The 23431-nt window shown below is 35.0% G+C and overlaps 1 protein-coding gene across 1 annotated transcript in view; it reads left to right on the top strand.

Moving 5' to 3' along the window:
* LOC150081371 (uncharacterized) overlaps nucleotides 1–23431 on the top strand; it is a 101026-nt gene that overhangs the window by 54699 nt on the left and 22896 nt on the right. Inside the window, exons 14-18 of the mRNA XM_090380186.1 lie at nucleotides 582–685; nucleotides 1673–1809; nucleotides 6904–6982; nucleotides 10809–10870; nucleotides 16305–16467. Of these exons, the coding sequence (XP_090236312.1) occupies nucleotides 582–685; nucleotides 1673–1809; nucleotides 6904–6982; nucleotides 10809–10870; nucleotides 16305–16467 (545 nt within the window). The remainder of the gene's footprint in view (nucleotides 1–581; nucleotides 686–1672; nucleotides 1810–6903; nucleotides 6983–10808; nucleotides 10871–16304; nucleotides 16468–23431) is intronic.

Here is a 23431-nt window from a genome sequence, read left to right on the forward strand (position 1 = left end):
TATATAGTGTCATGGAGGCTACTTCAAAGAAGATCTGAATTGCTAGTAAGCTTTGTCATTTCCCAGATATTAGTTGTCTCTAATTTTTTGATCATGCCTCATATTTAATTTGATATGTAAATTTTGTTTTGTTGTAGTGATGCAGTTTGCACTTAACTTTTATTTACAGCACAAAAATTACTATGAACTGAAATTATGAAAAATAGGTCTCCCCCCCCCCCCATTGTATAATACTTCTTAATGTGAAACATTTGTTTGGAACATGAAATTTGTAAATGTTGCCAAGTTGATTAAATTCTTTCTGTATTGAAATGCATGGTGTTTGCTTTCACAGCTAAAAAAAAATCCTAATTGTATTATACAAAATGGAAAGCAACTTACTACTCAGAGAATAGTGTAAAAATAATATTTAATGGATAACATAGATAGAAATATTTGATAATACCTGTCAAAGTGGTTTGGGAAATAGCTTCCAGAATTTTAAACATATAATATTAAATTTTATTTTGAGATGTGATGTTAATGTCTTAATTACTTTTTAATACATATCTAGCTGACTAAAGTTTAAGCATTTTTTTCAGTCTTTGATAATTCCAGGTGTTCCAAAATCTTATGATGCAACTTCTGAAGGATTGATTCACACTGGACCTGATTTCATAAGCATGTTATCTCAACTAACAGAAAAGTAAGAAAAACAGTTTATATGTGAAAAAAACTTGTGTGGCATGCTGTAACTCATTTTTCTTGATTAATGGTACTTGAATTTTTAATGAGAACAGTGTTCCAGGTATTATTAAATATTGTTTAATCAGTGTAAATAGTTTGGCAAAATTTAAATATAAAGTTGTACTGTTGCATCTTTAATCTAGTCTTTAAAATGGTGGAATGCCAAGTAATCTATAGGGAAAAAAATGTCTCACACTGCATTTATGTTTTTCTTTGATATCCATGCACTGTTTACTTTCTTTTCATTTGTAGAAGGTAATTCAGAGAAACCTTTTTAATTTCGTAATTACTGTCTTACATATAGTAGTTATCAAACAATATACTAAACTAAGCTAGTTTTAAGAATGATTTAACTGGCATTTTGTATATCAAATGTTTTAATTTACAAAGGATGTTCAAGGAGTAGTGTCACAAATTTTGTTTTGACAGTGTTTTGCACTAGAAGTTGATTAGTGCACATTCATCATTCAATCACTTGTTTAGGAAAGCATTGTAGGTAGAGCAGAACTAGTTTGTTCCATCATGATAGTGCATATTCCTATATTGCTACTATGATTACGGTATTTTGGAAAAGTGACATTTTAAATTCTCCTAATTCTTGTCTCTTACCACATCCATATAAACAGGTGAGAGGCTGTTCATTCATAAGTTTCTTGAAACACAATTTTGAGAAGTAGCTAAAATAATGGTACATCGTTTGACTTTCATGTCTCATGAAATATTGCAGCTGGTGGGCAATATTTTAAATGTAAAATATAAATTTTGGTTCTTACTTCATATTGAATTTTTAATTAATTCACCATATTCAGGAGCAGATTTGTTGGGAATTTATCATTTTAAGAGATATAATTGTGGAAACTCATACATAGGATTATTAGGAGTGTTAGCAGTAGAGGTCAGCAAGTTTTTTTTGTTTTATTTGCTTTTTTTATTATTTACTTCATAGAACTAGTGAACAGCCATATGCATTGTCAAAACCTGCAACTCTATCTCCTACATCAAAAGAGGGTGTACTATGTAATGCTAGTGTACTTCCATCTGCCGCGGGTGATCCAGAAGCAAAAACTATTTTGGAAAATGCAGGTATAAAATCATTTTTTCTTTTAGATAGAAAGAAAAAACATAAATATCTAAATCTGTTTTGATGCTTCTTATCCATAACATATGCTGGATACTGCTCAAAGTTGGACAGGATGTTGTTCATTAACTCTTGGTCAGGGTTTCTCCTTGATTATAAGTTATGTGGGCTTCTTACTTGCTTGTATGAATTTAAAATTAAGGTATTAAAATCAATCAGACTGGTAAAAAAAAAGATAAAATCCAATATAGATTGTAGTAAAAATAACTAATAAAGAATTACACAAAGAGATTGACAATTCTCAGACATTGCCATTTTTCATAAAGGCATTGCAGATTTTCTCTGTAAAGCTTGTGTGACTATTATATCAAGGACCTGCAACTGATTGGTTGAGGTTCAGGTCATACGAGAACCTCAAAAAAAACATCGACCATAAGCATTACTCTGATCTTTGTCTTCCCAGATTTCATTCAGTCACTTCAATATCAGTGCACTTGTCATTATACAAAGTGTGACAATAAAGTTTCCAGACTGGTGCAATAAAAAGAACACAAAATGAAGAAGCTCAAAAATAGTTTTATATTTATTCAAGGTAATCACCATCTAATTGAATACACTTTTTACAATCTTCTAAGTTTCTGAAGAGGACTAGTGAAGGCATCCAAAGAGATGATGTTCAGCTTGGCAGTTGCATTTTCTGATTTTCTGTTATGTTCTCAACATTCTCAAATCTCTTTCCTTTGAGGTCAGTTTTCACCTTGGGAAAGAGCAAGAAGTCTGCTGTTGCCAGATTGGGAGAGTAGGTTGGATGGTTGATCTGTATAATGCCATGTTTTGTCAGAAATGTCTTCACAACAAATGCAGAATGGGTGAGAGCATTGTTGTGGAACAAGAACCAGCTGCCTTTCTCTCAAAATTGCAGCCTCACCTAGGAAGCACCTGTTTATTTCTTTCTCTGCTATCAGTTCTTCAGTAACAGAATTATGCAAATGTAAAGCTATGTGAAATGTCAAAAATAATCAATACACTGTTTTTGTTAGTCCTGACAGCTTTGAAAGAAGCCATTATTTTGCAACTCCTGCAACTTTTCAGGAGCCTGTAGCACAAAAATTGTGACAATATTTTTTTTTTGGTAGTTGTTGGTGCATCATCTTCTGTGGCCATAATGCACCTCCCAAGGTTTTTGAAGTACTTTGATCCAAGCCCAAGGCAGGATTCGAACCCGCGACCTTTGGGTTGCCAGGCAGGCACTTTACCCACCCGGCTAGCCCGGTCGGCTTGTGACAATATCTGACCATTGTTTACTCTTGCTGAATCTTGTCACTTTCCCATGGAGAATGTGGGAGCTTATGTAAACAGTTTAGAAAAACTGTTTTTATTCACTTATATAACAGCTTGTCCTTCACAAGACATTCTTTTGAAAGAGTGCCAAATTAATTTTATTAAAAAATAAAATTGGTTGATTTCATGAAAAAAAATTCTTTAACTTGAAATTTTATATTTTCAATGGGAACAGTATCCTTTTCATTTTTTGAATGATGAATGAAAGTTAAGGTGTAAAATTGCTGATAAACCTATTTTTCTCCAAGTTAAATTGTCTGACTTCCTACATTTCTTGCTTTACTTATGCTTTTGTTTATTTTCATTTTGAATTTTCCATTTTTATTAAAGACTTTTTCTAGATATACAAATTTTTCAACTTTCATAACTTTTTTGTGCAACTTATAAGTAGTTTCCCACTATAACAAATTACTTGGTTACAGAATACCATTCCTTAAGAATAGTATACTGGAACAAAACTAATTGGTTACTAATGGTATTCTCATGCTAATATTAAAAAAATCAATTTATTTGTTCATGATACTACATAAAGCAGAGTAAAAAACATACTTATTAATATTAAAAAAATAGTTTAATAATGAATATCTGTTGTGAATTTAAAAGAATTAAATGGGTGCCTATATAGCCAGGTGGGCAGGAGCAGCAATGCATAGCACACGCTTCTTGATTAGACTGGGGTTCAAGCCCGTGATCACCAAATACGGAGGATGCAGAAAGGTCAGGGATTGACCACTGCATATCCCCAGAGCAATATGCCCTTAGTTGCTAATGCTCCTAAAAACCAAATAACAACAACAAACAAAAGAATTATTATTATTATTATTGTTATTAGCCATATGGTGCAAGGAAGCCTGAGGCTTATGCTGCACTAGCCAAAAAAAAAAAAAAAAAAAAAAATTCCCCTATTACCCTGAGAGAGAGAGAGAGAGAGAGAGAGAGAGAGAGAGAGAGAGAGAGAGAGAGAGAGAGAGAGAGAGAGAGAGAGAGAGAGAGAGAAATAGAAAGGAATCACCAAGAAAGAGAAGAAAGATGATATCCAGCTCAGGACCCTGGGTGTGCCAAGCCCATGCTCACCAGATGTGAGCCCCTGGGGATTAATTAAGTGGAATAATTTATATATTTTGTAGTATCATTTGAATTTCTGGAGAATCTTGCAGGAGCTGGTCTGTTGAAGGGATGGTCAGGGTCATTTGTCTGGTCTTCCTTTTTCTCTTACATAATATTTGTTTATATCATCTGTTTCTCAAGTGAGCTTTTGGTTTGCTCTATGAGCCTGAATTCTTCATTTAATCCCTTAGTCATGAGGGTGCTCATTGTTGGATTCTCCAGAACCAAAAGCTTTGTAGTGCCTTTTTGCTTTTGCTTTTGCTGTTCTGTATGCTCATCATTTCTCCAGTTCTTCACTAGGAGAATTATGCAATTCTTCCACATCCTAAAGCTCCAATTTTATTTCTATAGCCATTGATTAAGTTTAACATTTTGGAATTCAATTCATTTATGAAAGCTGGATACATTTTTCCATACTCTGTTATCATTGCTCTTGTTAATATGACCCCATATTCATCTGATAACCTTCCTACATACAGGATATTGAATTTTCAGAATTCCCATAAGGATGGTGGATTTTCTCCACTGTTTTTGGAAATTTCCTTCATAAGCATACATCCTTGAATAATATGCTGTGAAGGTGGCAGTAACTCCTTGGTCTATTGGCTGCAGGATGTGTTAGGAGGTAAAAACAACTTTCCCATTGGAATCGAGATCACTGAGATCCAGGAGCATTATTGAGATATAGTAATGCTTAAAATTCCAGCTTCTTCACCTTGCAGTAATCTTTAGCAAGAGGTACAAATCAATCTATGCAGAGGAGTCAATCTATCCTTAGCAACCTGGTATCCATCTCATCACCATTTCAGGACTACCTTTCCTCTTCAGTGATCCTTCTCAGCCGTTAAGAGAATGTTTCTGTCACCAGAATATCTGCATGCATAGCCTCTTCTTATAGTCTGATGTTTTGACTATGATTACATTTTCTGAAATGGTCAACCTGTCAAGTGCATGCTTTAAGTTCCTCTTCTGTTGAAGTTGAGCTTTATGATTTTTAACATCTTCAGCATTCATCATTATCAGACTCAAGCAAATATGCTTTCAAGTCTGGTTTTGACACAAATAAACAAAAACTTTTCCATTTCAGTAATATGTAAATTATGATTCATTTATCCTCATCAATATCATGACAACAGAATTCAGAACTTCCTCAAGAATTTTATCTTTTCCCTTAACAATTGTTGCAACCAAATTCAGCCAGGTTCAATGTGCTTGGTATCTCCATATCATGGATGCCATTTTCATCCAGATCTATGACCTTTTTCTTTACATCCAAAGCAATGGCCTTCCTTTTACTTGCATTCACAATTAACAGCAATTTTTATGAGCTATTCTTAATTTTATAAAAAATTGTTCGAAATTTCAAAATCACAAGAACAAATAAAGCAAATGTATTACCTAACATTGATGTGGGTGTGCCAAATCATATGATTCGTTGCACAAATATCCATACTGTGTACAGGTAGGATGTCAGGATGTCTGTTAAGAAACAGTGAACAAATGAATTCTATAGGAAATTTTTAATATGGAGAGAAAAGGTGTGAGTTAAAATAATTTGTTAAATAAGAATTCATTAAATGAGAACAGCCTGTAATTTTTATGCCAAATTGAGTGTCATTTGGAGAATGTTATTTGTTAGAATGTCCCGACAGCAAAGTTTTACGTGAATTGAAGCAATGCATCTCATTGTATACATTGTTCAAATCTCTTTTCAAATTTCATTGTTAGAATGAAGTTTTCAGGTGGGAAAAGTATTTATAATATAGTAATATATTATAAATATATTACTATATATTTATAATATATTACTATATATAATATTATAATATTAAATTTTTTAATATTATAAAACTGCTTGTTTATAGTTTGGACCCAGATTCCCTGGTTAACTTTGTAGAATTCCTGATGGTTGTGTTTGTACATCCCAACGTTGATATATGTTGGAAAAATTTCTGTTTTATGGACACTGACAATTCTATTGAAATATATTTTATTATTCTCTTCAAGCCTGACTTGAAGAGAATGATTGTAGAATTGTACCTACTAAGGAGCAGAGAAGAATATTATAAATTGCTTGAACAGAATTCCCAGAGGACTATAACTGTCCTCTGGGAATTTTCTGAGTAATGATTTATCCTCTATAACAGTGTAGTGGTTTCAGCACTTGGCATGGTAGGATTGTGCAGTTTGATTTGAGTCATAGACTAAAAGGATTTCTGTAGTCCTTTTCAATTGAGGCTGTAATTAGCTGAACTCAGGTGGAGGAAGTAAGTTTCCTCACAAGCTATTCCAGGTTTTTTCGGTCCACACAACATGCAAATTGCCTTATGCACACAGATTTGTACAGACATAATGCACAGGTACTTGGTGCAATATGGCCTGAATTGCTGATGTGCATAACACCAAACAACAATTAAGTAACGATTTAATGTACTTTTCAGTTCTTGAGGTCTAATGTAGCGCATTAAATTATAAATAAATTATTTAATATATATATATATATATATATATATATATATATATATATGAGTAGTTAAAATTATTTAACTGGATTTTCCCAGTTATGAAATATAAAGAACTGTGAGAGTCAAATATCATTATAGTAAACATTATTATTCTCTTAACACCTAGCTTTCCATTTCTTATTAAAGGACCATCAAAAATTAATGAAGAAAGCAGCCCTACAAATAAAATATCCCAGACAGAAGAAGAAATGTCAATCTGCTGCTGGTAATATATAGATATCACTTTTATATAAAAGTTTATTGAATCTACCCATAAGTTTCTGCATCAGTCTGAGAATAAAGAATTTTACCCCTCCTCTTTCTCTCCCCCTTCCACATACACACATAACTGGGTAGTTTGGATAAATTTAAGGAAGAATTAGATGAATTATTAGAGAACATGGATAGCGTTTGGTTTTTTTTTTGGGTTTTTTTTGGCAAATTTATTTTTATTTTTTTTTTACAAGATGTGTTATTATCAACATTATGTTGGCAGGAGAATCAAATATTTTTTATATTACTGGAGTCAACACTGAAATTTTTTAGTAATTTCTTAGTAAATAGGTCTACAGCAGTGGTTTTCAACCGGGGTGCCGCAGCAATATTCCAGGGGTGCCACGTAATTTGGGTTTAAGTTACTTAAACTTATTATTTTTTAATTTTTTGTGGTGATATATAATTAAAGTTTACTTAGTACCTCTATATAAAGAATAAAATTATATATGGTATATATATATAATTTGTATTACAAAATGTAATTTTTATAATTATATTATTGTAATAAATATCGTATAACATATATATTTTTTAATATTTTATATATATATATATATATATATATATACAGAGAGAGAGAATCAGATCTAAGAGGCAGAAAATTGAGTAGGGGTGACGCAAAATAAAATAAATTACTTAGGGGTGCTGTTATTAAAAAAAGGGCTCAAGTTGTGAAAGTGTTGCACTCTCAGTTAATAATATCTTATGAACTGGCTCATTATGACCCACATAGTTTGTGCACCAATAAACCCCAGCACAACCAACGAACCAATCTGTTAATAATAACATAAATGTAAAAAAAAGTTTAATGAATAAATGTATAAATAAAGTTTAATATAAAAAGGATGCTTTCTTTTTTTGCATGACTAGAGGTTAGATTTAAGGTTTAAGATGTTAAATGTTATAATGTAATAGTGCAAGCCCATAGCAGTACACTGATGTGAGGTGTATATGATGTATTTGTCTGGATTAAAGTAGCATATTATAATGCAATTCCTATTGAATTACCTCTAGATGAAATTATTTATTAATTACAAGTTTTTTTATAAGATATATTGCGTGAAGCAAGCAAAGTATAAACAATATAGCACAGTCATCAGTTGACTGCAGAGCTGCCACAGCATGGACATTACTTGTCCAGGTTTTGGACTCAAAGGCCTCTAAAGTCTTAGAGGCCTTTGAAAATCTTTAAATGATTAGGAACAGATATGGATTAATAAGGTACTACTTAAGCAATTAATGGACCAACAATTGATTAAGTTTAACAGCTCCAAATAATAAATGTGCTGATGAGTGGTTTTTTTTTTTATGAAAACCCTGAGCACAAAAGGTATAAGAACCTACTTAGAACTGTGCATGGGTTGAAGGTTGAAAAGATGAAAGAAGATACTTATTAACATTAGACTTGAATTTCTGTAAATTGTAATTTTCAGGAAATACGTATGAAATGAGGTTATTCCAGAAAATAGAAGTTGAAGGAATAAATGAGAAAGAAGAAAAGTTGGTCTTTGAGTTTGAGGTTTGATAGTAAAAGGATGCTGGCTGGTTGTCGCACATGTTCAGAGTGGTTTGGAAGAGAGCAGGAATTACAGAATACAATTCAGAAGAACAGTGCCTAAGGAAGTAGAAAAGGCATGCAGCAGAAACAATGTCTATGAGAAAGAGAGTGGAGAGACTTTGTTAAAGATGGGTCATTAATTAGCCTTACTGACCTCTTTTGAATGGAGTCTAGAAGCCTGAGAGAGGTTTTGGGGCACCATGCCAGATGTGGGAACGATATTCCATGGTAGGGTGGATTTGAAAGAGAAAACCCCCAGTTTTTTTAGATGCAGAGAAAGCAATATTTGTGATGTGCTTATGCCAAGAGAGATTAAAGTCAGAGTAATCTCTAACAGAGATATGTGATCTTGGTTAGAAATCTAAGTGTCATTGAATTATATAGGAGCAGAAGAATCCTTTTTGTGAGACATAATAAGACTGAGTTGTACAAGGATTGAAATCAACAAATTATCTTTGCCTCACTGGAGAATTACCTGGCAATCAGCATTTAAGGAATTATTAGCAGATATTCAAGAAGTTGAAGCTGTTTGTATAGAGCAAAGTTTCTTAACCTGGAAGGCGGAATGCAGTGAATAGGATTTCCTGTCAGTGGAAGAAGGTCATTAATATACAAGAGGAAAAGAGTGGAAAAAAAAACTGTGGGGGAACACCAGCATTAGTGAAGAAGTTAGAAGACAGACAGCCATCTACCATTATCTGTAATGAGTGGTCAGAGAGAACACTGAATACCCAATTACAAAAAACAGTTGGCAAATCATAAACTGGAAGCTTATTTAGAAGACTTATAATGCAAACATGATCAAAAGCCTTTGAAATGTTAAGAGCAACTGTTTGAGTTTCAACAAACTTTTCTATTGAATTTGCCCATAAATGTGTAACATAAGCCAGTATATCACCAATGGATTGACATTGACAGAATCCATACTGGCAATCGTTGATCAGATGGAACTTTTCTAGAAAGTTTAGGAGTGGTGGTTGATAGATAGCTCCATTACTTTAGAAAGAATAGAAGTTCAGTGGGACGATAATTGAATGGGAAGGATTTGTCGTTCAACTTGGGTTCCACCACTTGAAGCTTCAAATAAGCAAAGTGGTGGTATTGCACCAGTCGATGAGAGTTGTCTACCACTTGGTATTGCCTTGTAACACAAGGGGGTGGCAATCCTCAGTGTGGTTTGGGCACCACACCTTGACCCCTGCTTGCATTAGTTCACACCTGAATGCTCACCTTCAGTATACTTGGTGCCATATTTCAGGAGTAGCACATGGGATTATACTCAGTGTTACTAACAGTCCCACCATAGTGAAGGTGCACCCAAAGGATTTGGTTGTTGCAGAATGACCAGACTTCACTGAAATTTAGTCCACTTTCTTTCTAAATTTCTTGATACTAAATTTAAACCTTTGAGTATAAGCGTCACTATACATGACCTGCTTATCTATATAAGGAGCACCAAAATTATCCAGACTATTAAAAGATGACTACTTTCCAATTATGAACAATTTTGGCACTTCCCATATAGCTGTTCAAGTGTTCATTGGCATCTCAGCAGATTTCAGCATGAATTTTCAGTTTCTTTTCATTTGGATTTAATTTTCCTTATCTTAGCTTATCCCTGATGAGACTAAACTGAATGCACCGGTTCTTGTCCAATAACCAAAGTTAAGCAGCATGACCAATGCTGCCAATTACTAACCTACTAGCACCAATTACTAACCAAGCCTAAGGCTTGGTTAGTAATTGGGAGGGTGACCACCTGGGGATACCGGTGTAATTGACTTTTATCCCCTGGCATTTACTGTCATGAAGGGAATTTGTCCCTCACCAATGTAACACTTTGTTTAGTTTGGTAGGACAAATAAAGATTTATTTATTTATGCTAATTAGCACTGAAATGGCTGACTGGAAAGTGTTAAGATTCTTTATAAATGGAAAATAGTCATCTTTTAATACTCTGTATAATTTCAGTGTTCCTTATGTAAACTAGTACATCTTATAGTGAAGTTTATACCCAAACGTTAGAACTTAGATATATATTTTTAAGAATATTTTTTGCAGTATGTAATTCAGATTAAAAAAAAAAAATATGGAGTTAGATTAGTATCAGAATTGGATATTAATGTTCCAATTATTTTATTAATTTTATTACCAGTTATTAATTTTATTAATTAATATTTTAAAAACATGTTTTTCAATTAAAGTTTTCTCTTTTCAGGCATCGTGTTAATCTATGCAATATATGGAATGTTTTGGATCATCTACAATCTGATGGAACTGGTATGTTATTATTGATGCATCATCATGCTAACCAGTATTTTGGAGAACTGTTATCAAGTTCCTTTAATAATAATAAATTTTTCCATAATAAAAATTTTTGGTTAAAAATATATATACTTTACTCATATACAAGAGTAGAATGGAAAGTAATGGCACTACAGTTGTTGGATGTGCACAGCCACTGCATGTGAACAAGCTGAAGAAGTTAATGTCTCATAAGTGTGGTGCATTGCCGTACCAAACTGTTACGTAATAGGCAAAAACGTTTCACTAAGGTTGTGATGCTACACAAAATAATCAATATGCAAGATGGCCCACTATTCTGGATAAGCAGATGCGTTGCTGCTGGTAGTGGACAGGTGCTGAATGATATGCCAGTTGGCTGCCGAGGTTGAAATAAGCCAATTCATAGTTGTCGCAACATTAAAAACATCATTAGATGTATAAAATTGCATTACATTGTCACTTACCAAGGAGCAATCCTTGGTGAGGTGACATATCTCTGCCACTTGCAAAAGTGGCACAGATATGTCTTTGCTCATCCCTATCTTGAATCATATGACAATGAAAGAGATACATTCTTAGACCATATAATAGCCCTTTATGAAACTTGGCCACAGGCTTATGAGCCTGAAATGAAATGCCGTTCAACTGAATAGTGACATCCAGGGAAAGTTCACCTGGAACCCAGTACAGTCAAATGATTCATATTATTGATTGGTGCTATTCTTGAACCATCAGAGAGCTGAACTCTCAATACAGAGTATCTATCCCCAAGCATTTTGGAGGTATCATCTGCATCTGGCAATGCCAACGAAACCATATAGATGTTCCACATTTCATTTCTGGTGCTCCTCCACTTATGATGCACTGTTGTGCATACTACTGTGTGGTAAGACCTTTTTAGCATGAGAAGCTAGAACATCATGGATGTGAGTTCCTGCAACTTTGATCTGTTTCAGATGATAAAGGAACCCCTTCTGAGTCTTGAAATTTTGCTGTCTGAAGGAGTTAATGTGGGCAATAGAGCAGTCTCTTGTGACTGTTAACAGGAATCTGTATGCTGAAAGCAGCAGTTGCCTGTCAGAATTGGGATAGGGTTGACTGAATGGCAGGTGACTCAATCTGGCACCTCCGTAGCCAGGTGGGAAGGAGCAGCAGTGCGTAGCACACACTTCTTGATTAGACCGGGGTTCGAGCCCATCACCACCAAATATGAAGGATGCGGAAAGGTCAGGGAATGACCACCTCATATCCCAGAGCAATATGGCCTTAGTTGCTAATGCTCCTAAAAACTAAACAACAGTAACAGTGACTCAATCGAACACATCTAAAGTTATTTCATCAAAAACTTTTCTTGTTACCAAAATTTGCCACTAATTTTCATTCCACCCTCATACGTGCAACAAAATAAGTTATGATAAATTAAAGGGACACTTAATTTTGAATATTTAAACTAAGTGAATACATTGACATATGTGCATAATTTACTGTTTTTAGAGTATTATTTTGCTAATAGAGAACATGGTCTGGTACTGCCTCTCAGGATTATTAATCATTAAAACAAATTAAATTAATTAATCCAAAAAGAATATGACAAAACTATTATTAAACTGAGCAATGACTTTGCTTTCATAATTTGAAGCATATTTCATTTTGCTTCTCATAAATATAATTGGCAAATACTTCCTTTGAAACTTTCTTTATAGTTCAAGTCAAGCAGTAGTACTAGAGAAAAAACATTCCAAATATATCATCAGTTTTTAAATCTGAATTACCTGTAGTTGGCCTATACCTTTATCTTCTGTTTGTTTAAGAACTGATTGTTAGAGTACTACTTAGAATCTGGTGGATAATTGAATTATAGATCTGTGAATCCGGTTGGGTCTAACAGTTCAACATTAATGCAATCTTTTAGCATTGCTTCAGGCTACAAAAAGAATAACGATATTAAAAAATTATGTTACAGTCTTCTCAAATTCACAACATACTTATTTCATGTTTTAATATAGTTGTTCTTAACCGTATGAAATGATGGTTATTGAATAGTTGTGTAGAACATGTTGATTGTGCTGCCAATTAGGTCCAAAGAAAATAACAGGCAATAGAATTTAACATAACAATACAGCATTATAAGAGTACAGGTGACCCCCGCTTAACGCTGATAGTTCGTTCCGGGAAAACAGAGCGCTAAGTGAATCCGCGCTAAGCGAGCGCCATATTCCCATAAGGTAACATATGTATTTGTGAGTTGCGGTCTATTCCATAGGATATTTTCTAATCAATAATAAATGGTAGTGAAAATATGCACCAATGTCAATTAAAAATATTTAATATTCAAAATTTTGTACATATAAAATATTCTACATTATATACACATATAATTATGAGGTAATTAACTAACGAAAATCATGAATTTATTAATTCGATGGCCCTGTGCTCTCGAGTTTTCGTATCTTTGGACTGAAAAATGTGTCGATTTTGGGTTGTGCTTTGTCCCTCTTCCTCTCATTGTACAACAGCATGTAGGGATTCATTTCTTTCTTCAAATTTCTTATTACCTTGGCACTTCGTTCCATGTCAGGGTCGTTCTCCCGGAAATAATCACACATTTTTTCGTAGTGTTCAAAAGCTTCACTAAGTCCTTTTGCAGTCAGCGACTTCATCGGTTCTTCATCTATAGTATCTTGATCATCATCTCCCTCAATAGCAAACTCTTGTTCTTTTATAATTTCCATTAGTTCTTCATTAGAGAGGCCATCCCGGTCGTTGTCGATCATCTCTTGTACGATGTCTTCGTTAATTTCGTGTAATCCTGCTTCTTTTCCGAGCTCAACAATTTGTGTTTTAACATTTTCAACGGAATCATCAGGTTCCTGGGAATGCTTTATGCAACTTTTCCAAACTTTCCTCCACACTCCATTCATGGTTTTCTGAGTCACTTCATCCCAGGCACTTGAAATGTTGTAGATGGCGGTTTTAATGTTATAGGATTTCCAAAACTCCTTTAAGCTCGGTACATTTTCAGTGTTGATGGCTTTAATAGCTTGGGGAAAGGTGTTCCTTATGTAGTACGCTTTAAATGTGGCAATTACTCCTTGGTCCATTGGTTGGATCAGAGACGTAGTGTTTGGATGCATGTAAAAAACTTTTATGTGATTGTTCAAGTCTTCTAAGCTCTCTTTGCTTGGGTGTCCTGGCGCATTGTCCATGATTAGAATAGCTTTATAACCAATGTTATTTTTTGCAAAATATTTTTCCACTGCAGGACAGAAGAACTCAGCATACCAATCAATGAAAAGTGGTCCTGGTTACCCAAGCTTTTTTATTAGCCTTCCAGATGACAGGTAGGTTTGATTTAGCTAAACCTTTAAGAGCCCTTGGATTTTCGGAATGGTGAACTAAAGGGGTTTTAATTTAAAATCCCCCGCAGCGTTACCACCCAACAACAAAGTTAACCGATCCTTCGCCGCTTTGAAGCCTGGCATGTTTTTTTTTTCTTTCGATATGAAACTTCTTTTAGGCATTCGTTTCCAAAAAAGACCTGTTTCATCTATGTTAAAAACTTGTTGAGCAGTATAACATCCCTCTTCAATAATTTTAACAAATTATTTTTTGAAAGTTTCGGCTCCTTGTTGATCTGCACTTGCAGCTTCTCCCTGTATTGCTACGTTGTGCAGGTTATAGCGTTCTAAATCTATCAAACCAGCCCTTACTAGCGTTAAATGGTTCCACATTTTTTTTCGGGCTGAGCTTCTTTTAAATCTTCATATAGGCTCTTCGCTTTTTCTTTAATAATAATTGAACTTAACGGAATTCTACGTTGAACGTTGTCTTCAATAAAATTATGTAGAAGTTTCTCCATTTCAATCATAATAGCCGGCCTAGCCCTGGTCAATTTAGTTGCCTGCAGGGGAACAGCTGTTTTTCCAGCTGCTAAAATTGATTCTTTATTTTTTATGATTGTTCCTACAGTTGAACCTGCCAGTCCTAAATTATTGCACACATCCACTTGTCTTTGACCGGAATCAATTCTCTTGAAAACGTCTAATTTAATTTTCAAACTCAATGTTTTTCTTACCTTTCCAATCTTTGCACCGCGTCCAGACATTGTTGCTTTTTCATTCTTATCCGCCATAACTCTCTGCAAATGTAACTGTGTTGCACTGATTGTGATATTAAATTAAATCTAGAATTCCTCTGGCAAGTGAGCTGAAGACGGTGACAAATGTTTTATTTATCTGAAAAGTTCGATTTTACCGTGCAGTAAAATCAAATGGTTGTTTATTGCACGAAAATATTGTAATAAATTATGGTGTGAGTCATGGAGAATGTTTATGGAATTTCCAAAACAGTAAAACAAACAAATTTTATGTACTTCGGGTTACCACAAGGTCAGAGGAGTTCAGAAGACAAGAGAATACTGTACTGTACAAGAAACAGCACCGCATTTAGCACTCATGGGATTGATTGTGTGAAAAGCATTTCGCAAGTTATAGTTCCCACAGTAAAACAAAAGAAGAGATAGGGAATAAATCTATTTTTAGTATCTTTCTATTACAGGTCAGAACAGAAAATGCAGACTTCATAACAGCATATGACACTGGATGGTAAATTTTTTCAACTTGTGTACTAAAAAAGAATTTCTCCCTTGAAACTATCCACACCAAGAAAATAGAGCATATTGAAAGTTTCAATTTTGTACATAGAGTAGAAATTATAAAAATAATTACTGTAGTTAATTTTATGGTGGCTATTTTCTCCTTTTGCCAAAAAAAAAAAAAAAAAAAGGCTCAAAACAGACCGGACTGAAGACGGATTTGCCAAAAATTCAATGTGTATGCTAGTAAAATAGCGTTATAGTGAGTTTTGACAGCGTTATAGTCAGATACGGGTTATAATATAAGAACAGCGTTATAGCGAATCAGCGTAAAGTGAACCGCGTTATAACGGGGGCCTGCTGTAATGGGCTGATTGGGGTAATAGATTCATGATAGTATAACTATTCCTATGCACAAATACTACCAAAAACTAATCTAAGAAATAAATTGTTAAAAATGGACAGTAATTAATTCGAAAGACAGAAAAATGATTTTTTTTGTACAGCCAAATTTCTTGGCTTCCTTGCATCAGTTTCCCTTGTATTTTCACTTATGTGCAATGTATTTATTAAAAGAATAATGCATGGTAAAAATTTTGCATTCTGCATCCTCCTGTTCTTATGTTATTAAATTTATGAGAAAATGTGCCTGATTTACAAATTTTTGATTCCCGAGAACATGTAACTAAAATGTTACATGTTCTCAGGAACATGTAACTTTTTAAGAGATTATTTTGTAGTTTCAAGTTGTAAAATAATACTATGATTGATATGAGTAGAAAAACATTTACTGTCACACATTTAATTTTGCTTGATGTTGTTTGATCTTTCCAGAAAAAATAGCTGCTGACATTTTAAATAGCTTTTGTCAAACCAAGAATCTTCTCTATTCTCTTTTCATTGGCCAGTTGATTGTTGTTATTGGAAGGCCAGAACAGAAAGCATCCATTGAAGCCGTTGTTCGTGTACTTGGCTCATTTGTTCCTAGGACAAGTAGGTGAGATTTTGGTCTTTAGGGATGTTGACTTTTCTTCTTATATGCAGGCATCCTATAATTACAGGACTACAGATTATCACTCAGTCAAGAAATGTCAAATATCTGTAATTCATTGTGTGAATAAATAGAAATTAAGCCATTTGCAATAGCTAATGTATGTGAATGCTAACTGGTCCAGAAACACAAACAGGAAGATGAGATTAAGATAGTAACCACATCGTGTTTTTTATCTTCCCAATAATAATTGAGAAGATAAAAAGCACCATGTGGTTACTAAAGAAAGCCATTAAATGACAATTTGTGTACATGTTGAATGAGTGATAACAAATGTGACTTACAATAGTAATATAAACAAAAAATTACTTCTGACAGTAGGTATTTGAGTGATGAATGTACATTCCTGGAATGATGAAAGCATAGGAATGTTTACTAATATGAGTTGCCTTCAAAAAAGATTAAATGCTGTCAAATGTTTCTAATAGACTTACTTCTATCTTTGCCCTTGCAGTTAGCATGTTGATTATGGTTACTGTCCTTCTACACCACCTGAAAAAAGTCTGAGTAAGATCCTGTCCACATAGGAGAAACCTTTATTTATTTTATTTTTTTGCCCCACATTGTAGCCGAGTTAATTAGTGTCAGGGCTGCATGCCTTTTTCTCCTGGGAACTCAGGGTTGTTCATCTAGCAAATGGGCAAACTGACTACAGAATATACTCAATCTGTAGATGAAAAAAAAAAAAAAAAAAAACCCCGTAATGCTTCATGGCCTTAACTACTTGGGCCAAAATCAAAAACAATAAACACTTCCATTTTTATTGGCAGGTAGGTTCTGCTGTTTTCTTCTGTTATTGCATCCCTTTTACTTCTGACCTCATTGTAACCAACCTGGTAGGTTTTAGCTATCTGTATAAGTTGTGAATGTGAAGGTGAAAATTGGTGCCTTCAACATATTGTAATTACTGAGTTCCAAGTATTATGGATGACTGATGCGCAATATATTAACACTATAGGTTGATCAGTTTACAGGTAATATCTGACTAGGTGAAATACTGATGTATAATTGGCTCTCAGCTGATGAAAGTCTTAATATATAGTCAAATGTGCAGCTAAACTACATTGGTCTCAGTCAAGAGACTTATTTCATTGTAATCATTGCTGTTAAGTTGGTGGATCAAGATGTTTTGCTAAACTTTAAATTGTAAATAATGTACAGTTACTCTTCAGCGGCAGATAGGAAAACCCTGGAGCCTGCAGAAAATAATAAAATACTTTTAATTTGCATTTTCTTTTTGCTGATAAATATGTAAATGTTCCACTGTATTTAGTATTAGCAAATGATGTAAGCAAGGTTATAGAGCATCAGCTAATAAAAAAAGCCCTATCCACTTCAATCCCCTCCAAGAATTTGTATAGTTCTTCCTTCAATTTATTGAAACTACCCACTTCCACAACAACAGATATAAGTTTGTTCCATTCACTAACAAGATTAGTGAATGGAACAAAGGGGTGCTCTTACGAAGAAAGGCTTAAGTTTTGCAAATTACAGTGTCTGGAGACTAGGCACCAGCGAGGTGATCTGATAGAGGTGTATAAAGCCTTGAATGGTTTAAGCATGCTCAATGCTGATGGGATTCTTCCTCTAGCTCAGAAAAATCACCTGAGAGAGCATAAATTCAAATTGAGGAAAGACAGATGTAGGATAGATGTGTGGAAATTTGCCTTTAGCCAGCGGGTGGTTGGTTGGTGGAACAGACTTCCATCCCTTGTGGTGGAGGTTGATAGCCTAAATAAGTTTAAGGCTCAGCTGGACAGGTATTTTGAACGAACAGAGGGGTGAAGTGGAAGTGGGTGTGTTTTTTTTTTTTTTTTTTTTTTTTTTTTTTTTGGCTGATGCTGCATAAGCTTGCTTTCTTGCATCAAATGCCTCTGCTAATGCTAAAAATCAACCACCTGCTGGCTGAAGACAAACTTCCCTACATCGATCCTGCAACCATCCTTCCTCAATTTGAATTTATACCTCCTTTGTGTGTAGTCTCAGCAAGAGGAAGAATGCCATCAACATTGAGCTGATCTTTCTCAATCTATTCAAAGCCTTAAACACCTTATTCAGATCACCCTTCGGGTGCCTAGTCTCCAGACGGTGCAGTTTGCAGAACAGAAGCTCTTTATTGGTAAGAGCACCCTTTTGTTCTCTGCACCTGTTCCAGCAGATCTACATCTTTTCTAAAATGAGGCTTCCAGACCTATATACAGTACTCGAGTTGCAGCCTAACCATGGCCGCCACAAGTGGGCAGGCAAGGTAAACGTCGCTTATGGGCACCAGTTCAAGAGGGTGCCGAAATTTTTTTTTCAATATTGTTTTCTGATTGATTAATGCTTATCAGTATTCAGCATTTAAGGCTGCAAATTTTATTTTGCTTACTGGCAGTACATAGGAACACAGCGCTACTGCCTTGTTCAAAGGGACAATTACCTCCTTATCCCTGCTAGGAAAGCTCCTTCATTTTCCACTATGCTGAGTGTAGCATCACACAGTTGGTATTTTAATCTGGGATTACTGCTGTCCTTATGTCAGTGTTAAACTTCAACTGCCATTTCTCATCCCATTGGCATAATTTTTCTAGATATTGTTGCAGTTACTTTCTTTGATGACTGTCATTAACCACTCTGCAAACTTAGACATGAAGCCTGATATACTATCATCAGTATCGTTAGTAGATATTCTAAACAATATTTGGTCCAGCACTGAACCCTAAGGAACTCTACTAATAAAATTAGTCCACAAAGAGCAATGCCATTGATAACCACTCTGTCTCTCCCCTTTATCCATAGCAGTAATTTGCCCCTTAATGCCATCTGCCCAAATTATCTAGATAATTTGGGCAGATGGGCTAAGAAGTGGCAACTGAAGTTTAACCTTGACAAATGCAAAGTACTGCATATGGGTAGAAGTAATCCCAGAGAAACGTACCAACTGTGTGATACTACACTTAAGGTGGTAGAAAATGAAAAAGACCTTGGAGTAATTGTGCAGTCAGATATGAAGTTTTCTGAGCAATGCAGACAGGCTGCCAGGGCAGGTCATGGGGTTTTGTCAATGATATATAGGAATTTTGCTAGCAGGGAAAAGGAGGTGATTATCCCTCTGTATAAGACAATGGTCAGGCCATGCCTTGAGTACTGCGTACAGGTCTGGAGGCCTCATTTTAGGAAGGATGTAGATTTGCTTGAGCGTGTACAGAGAAGGGCAACAAGATTGGTGAGGGGAATGAAGGGATCCTCTTACCAAGAGAGGCTTAAATTCTGCAAATTGCAGTGGCTGGAGACTAGGCACCTGTGCGGTGATCTGATTGAGGTATATAAGGCCTTGAATGGGTTGAGCACGCTTAATTCTGATGGGATCCTTCCACTTGATCAGATTACGAACCTAAGTGGGCATAAATTCAAATTAAGAAAAGACAGATGTAGAATAGATGTGCAGAAATTTGCCTTTAGCCAGCAGGTGGTTAATTGCTGGAACAAACTTCCATCTGTCATTGTGGAAGTTGATAGGTTGAATAAATTTAAGGAGGAACTGGACAGGCATTTGGAGGGAATGGTGTGATTTTTTTTTTTTTTTTTGGCTGATGCTGCATAAGCTCATACAGGGTGCCTCCGTAGCCAGGTGGGAAGGAGCAGCAGTGCATAGCACACGCTTCTTGATTAGACCGAGGTTCGAGCCCGTCACCACCAAATACGGAGGATGTGAAAAGGTCAGGAATGACCACCGCATATTCACGGAGCAATATGGCCTTAGTTGCTAATGCTCCTAAAAACCAAATAACAACAACAAGCTCATACACTTGCTTTCTTGCATCAAATGCCCCTACTACTACTATTGCTCCAGTTTGTACAGCAGTCTTTTATGTGTAACAGTATCAAAAGCCTTCCTGAAATCCAAGTATATGATGTCAAAATTATTTTTTTGCAGACGTGCAGTATAATTGCATTCCAGCTTAAATGGTCTTGCATTACTTCTTTAACCAGTAACTCCATTATTTTTTCCTGGAACAGACATTAAGCTGACAGGTCTGTAATTTAGTGAGGATATTGTTGACAACTTTTTTGCTGGTGGCAGTCCTTAATTTTAAGTATTCCAGAAATGATATTAATCATATTGGCAGCTATTTCTTGTTTATATTGCTGTGGCAAGCCAAATTTTTCATTCCTTATTTACTCTATGTATGCATTTTTATTCCATCAAGCAGCTGATTAAATGGTTTTGATAACCAAGTAGAGTTTCTCTACACAGTTTATTAATTGTATCCTTTGTTTCAGTATCCAGTCTTTGTATATGAAGGCCATATTGAACTTTTTGTGTTAGGATGAGGGCTATATACAGCAGTCTAGAATATCATTCCAGTTAATTCCTTAATCAATTGCCAGGGATAAAATTAAGTACTTATGAAATATAGAAACCAAGAAATATTTAAAAATATGGTTTATTTCATTTCATAATGACATGTAATTTTCCTATCACATAATGTGGCATGCATTAATCACTTCTCATTGTTCTTAATTTGGAGGAAGTATTCCAGAATGGTATTCTGGTTGAAGGACAGACCTGTATTAAAAGTTTTTTGGATTTTAATTTGGTAGGTATGGAAGTATCATTGAAAAAAATCTTTTACACAAAGACCACTGAATAGTTATTCCCAAAAATTGCTAGTTGGAAAATATCCAAAACATCTCTCAGCCCATTTAATTATAACAAATGGTATTTGTACCTTTTGAATGCCACTTAGCAACTGTGATTCTAAAGTTTTAATCCTCTGTGCCTCAATTTGATGCGAGAAACTTAACTTCTGATGGGATTTTGCTATTTTTGCAGAAATCTTCAAAAAGTGACTTAGCAACAGACATGAGTAATATAGCATCTTTTACATAACATCTCTGAAAGTGTTTTATGATTAACTAATATGTGAGAAATTTCTTTTCTCATGCATTAGCTAATAAAAAATAAAAATTTTTAAATTTCCTCTCATACCAGATTAGAAACATGTCCATGAATGAAAGAAAAAAATAAAATAGAAAAAGAAATAGATGTCTCAGTAATAATTACCGAGGTAAAATTCATAATTAAGTATTAAAACAATGAATTTCAACTAGTGGGTGCTCAAGTTGAAAGCAGTGAACACATTTGATATGACCATATCAATATTTAAAATTTTTTTTCTAACCAGATGTTTTCTTAATTAGTATCCTAGTATGCACCAAGTGGCCACTTTATTGGGTACACCTATCCTTTTCATGAAATAGCCCTCCTTCAGTAAAAGCATTGTCTCTTTGTATTTTATGATATAGCTGGGGGCGGATATGAGGGATGCTGTATGTGTGTGCAATTCAGTGCAAGGATAGACATGGTAAAAGATTTAATTGACTTTGAATGTGACATGGTAATTTGCACTAGACTCACCTGTGTGATTATCTCGGAAACTGCAATGCTGTTTTTATGTACAACTATGTTTTGGGTTATCAAGTTTGGCCCAATAACCAAACAGGATTGCCATTCAGCCAATGGCAATCCTGTTGTTGAAAATGGCATCATTGATGCAAGAGGCAAATGGAGGCTTACAAGACATATTCAAAGTAATAGAAAGGCTACAATCAATCAAATAACAATCCAGTACAACAAGGGTGGCCGACCGGGCTAGCCGGGTGGGTAAAGTGCCTGCCTGGCAGCCCAAAGGTTGCGAGTTTGAATCCCGCCTCGGGCTTGGATCAAAGTACTGCAAAAAAAAATTTGGGAGGTGCATTATGGCCACAGAAGCCGATGCGCCAACAACTACAAAAAAAAAAAAAAAAAAACAACAATGGTAACCAAAGAGGTATTTCAGAACACATGACTCTTGTACTTTGCCATAGAAGAGCTATCGTAAGCAACAACCAAACTGGGCCCCACTCCTGTCAGCAGAAATCAGGAGTATGTGGTTATGGTAGCCTCATGTAATTTTACCTACACTTAGGAGGGAAAAACATTACCTAGTCTAATGAATCCCGATTCCTGATGCTTTATGCCAAATGGGAGGACTAGAATATGGCAAAAACAGCATGAATCCATGGACTCATCCTGTCAGTGTCAACAACATAGGCTGATGGTGGCGGCAGCTGTTTAATGATGTTGGAGTGTTTTTGTGGTACACATTGAGCAATGTTTGGATGCCACAGATTTAATGGAAATTTTTAATAACATACACATATAAGTTATAAATCCAGTTTAATGTAAGAATACAAAATATATACTAACAGTAGCTTTCGAGACGCGTGTCTCTTCATCAACTGACATTTAAATACAACGGATTGTATTTTTGTATCCGTTGTATTTTTGTATTTAAATGTCAGTTGATGAAGAGACATGCGTCTCGAAAGCTACTGTTAGTATATATTTTGTATTCTTACATTAAACTGGATTTATAACTTATATGTGTATGTTATTAAAAAACCATGGACCCCAGTACACCAGGCCCATTCATTACTATTAATGGAAATTGTTTCCAACAAGGCATATCCCTTCATGGCTGTAGTGTATCCATCTGCAAAGGGGTTCTTCTAACAGAATAATGTTAAAAGCCAGAATTTATAGAACATGTTGGAACATGAAAGCAAATTCAGCCTACTGTGTAGTCTCTCCAGTCACCAGAACTCAATCCAATTGAAAACCTGCTGGATGACATGGGATGTGCTGTTCAGAGTAGAGATCAGCAACCATCCGATTTGAATAGGTGTCGGAAGCAATTCAGTCAACATGGGCCAGTATCTTTGTTGCATGCTTTTGACAACTTATTGAGACCTTCCACAATGAATCCAGCTGATCTGATGGCTAAAGAAGGGATCTACTCACTATTATGTAGATGCACCTAATAAAGGGGCCAATCAGTGTAGGTTGGAGGATGGTGATAGATAAAAAATATGTATGAGGCTC

The sequence above is a fragment of the Mastigoproctus giganteus genome, chromosome 8 (genome assembly GCF_048544385.1).
Source record: "Mastigoproctus giganteus isolate SK-2022 chromosome 8, ASM4854438v1, whole genome shotgun sequence".
Lineage (NCBI taxonomy): Eukaryota > Metazoa > Arthropoda > Arachnida > Uropygi > Thelyphonidae > Mastigoproctus > Mastigoproctus giganteus.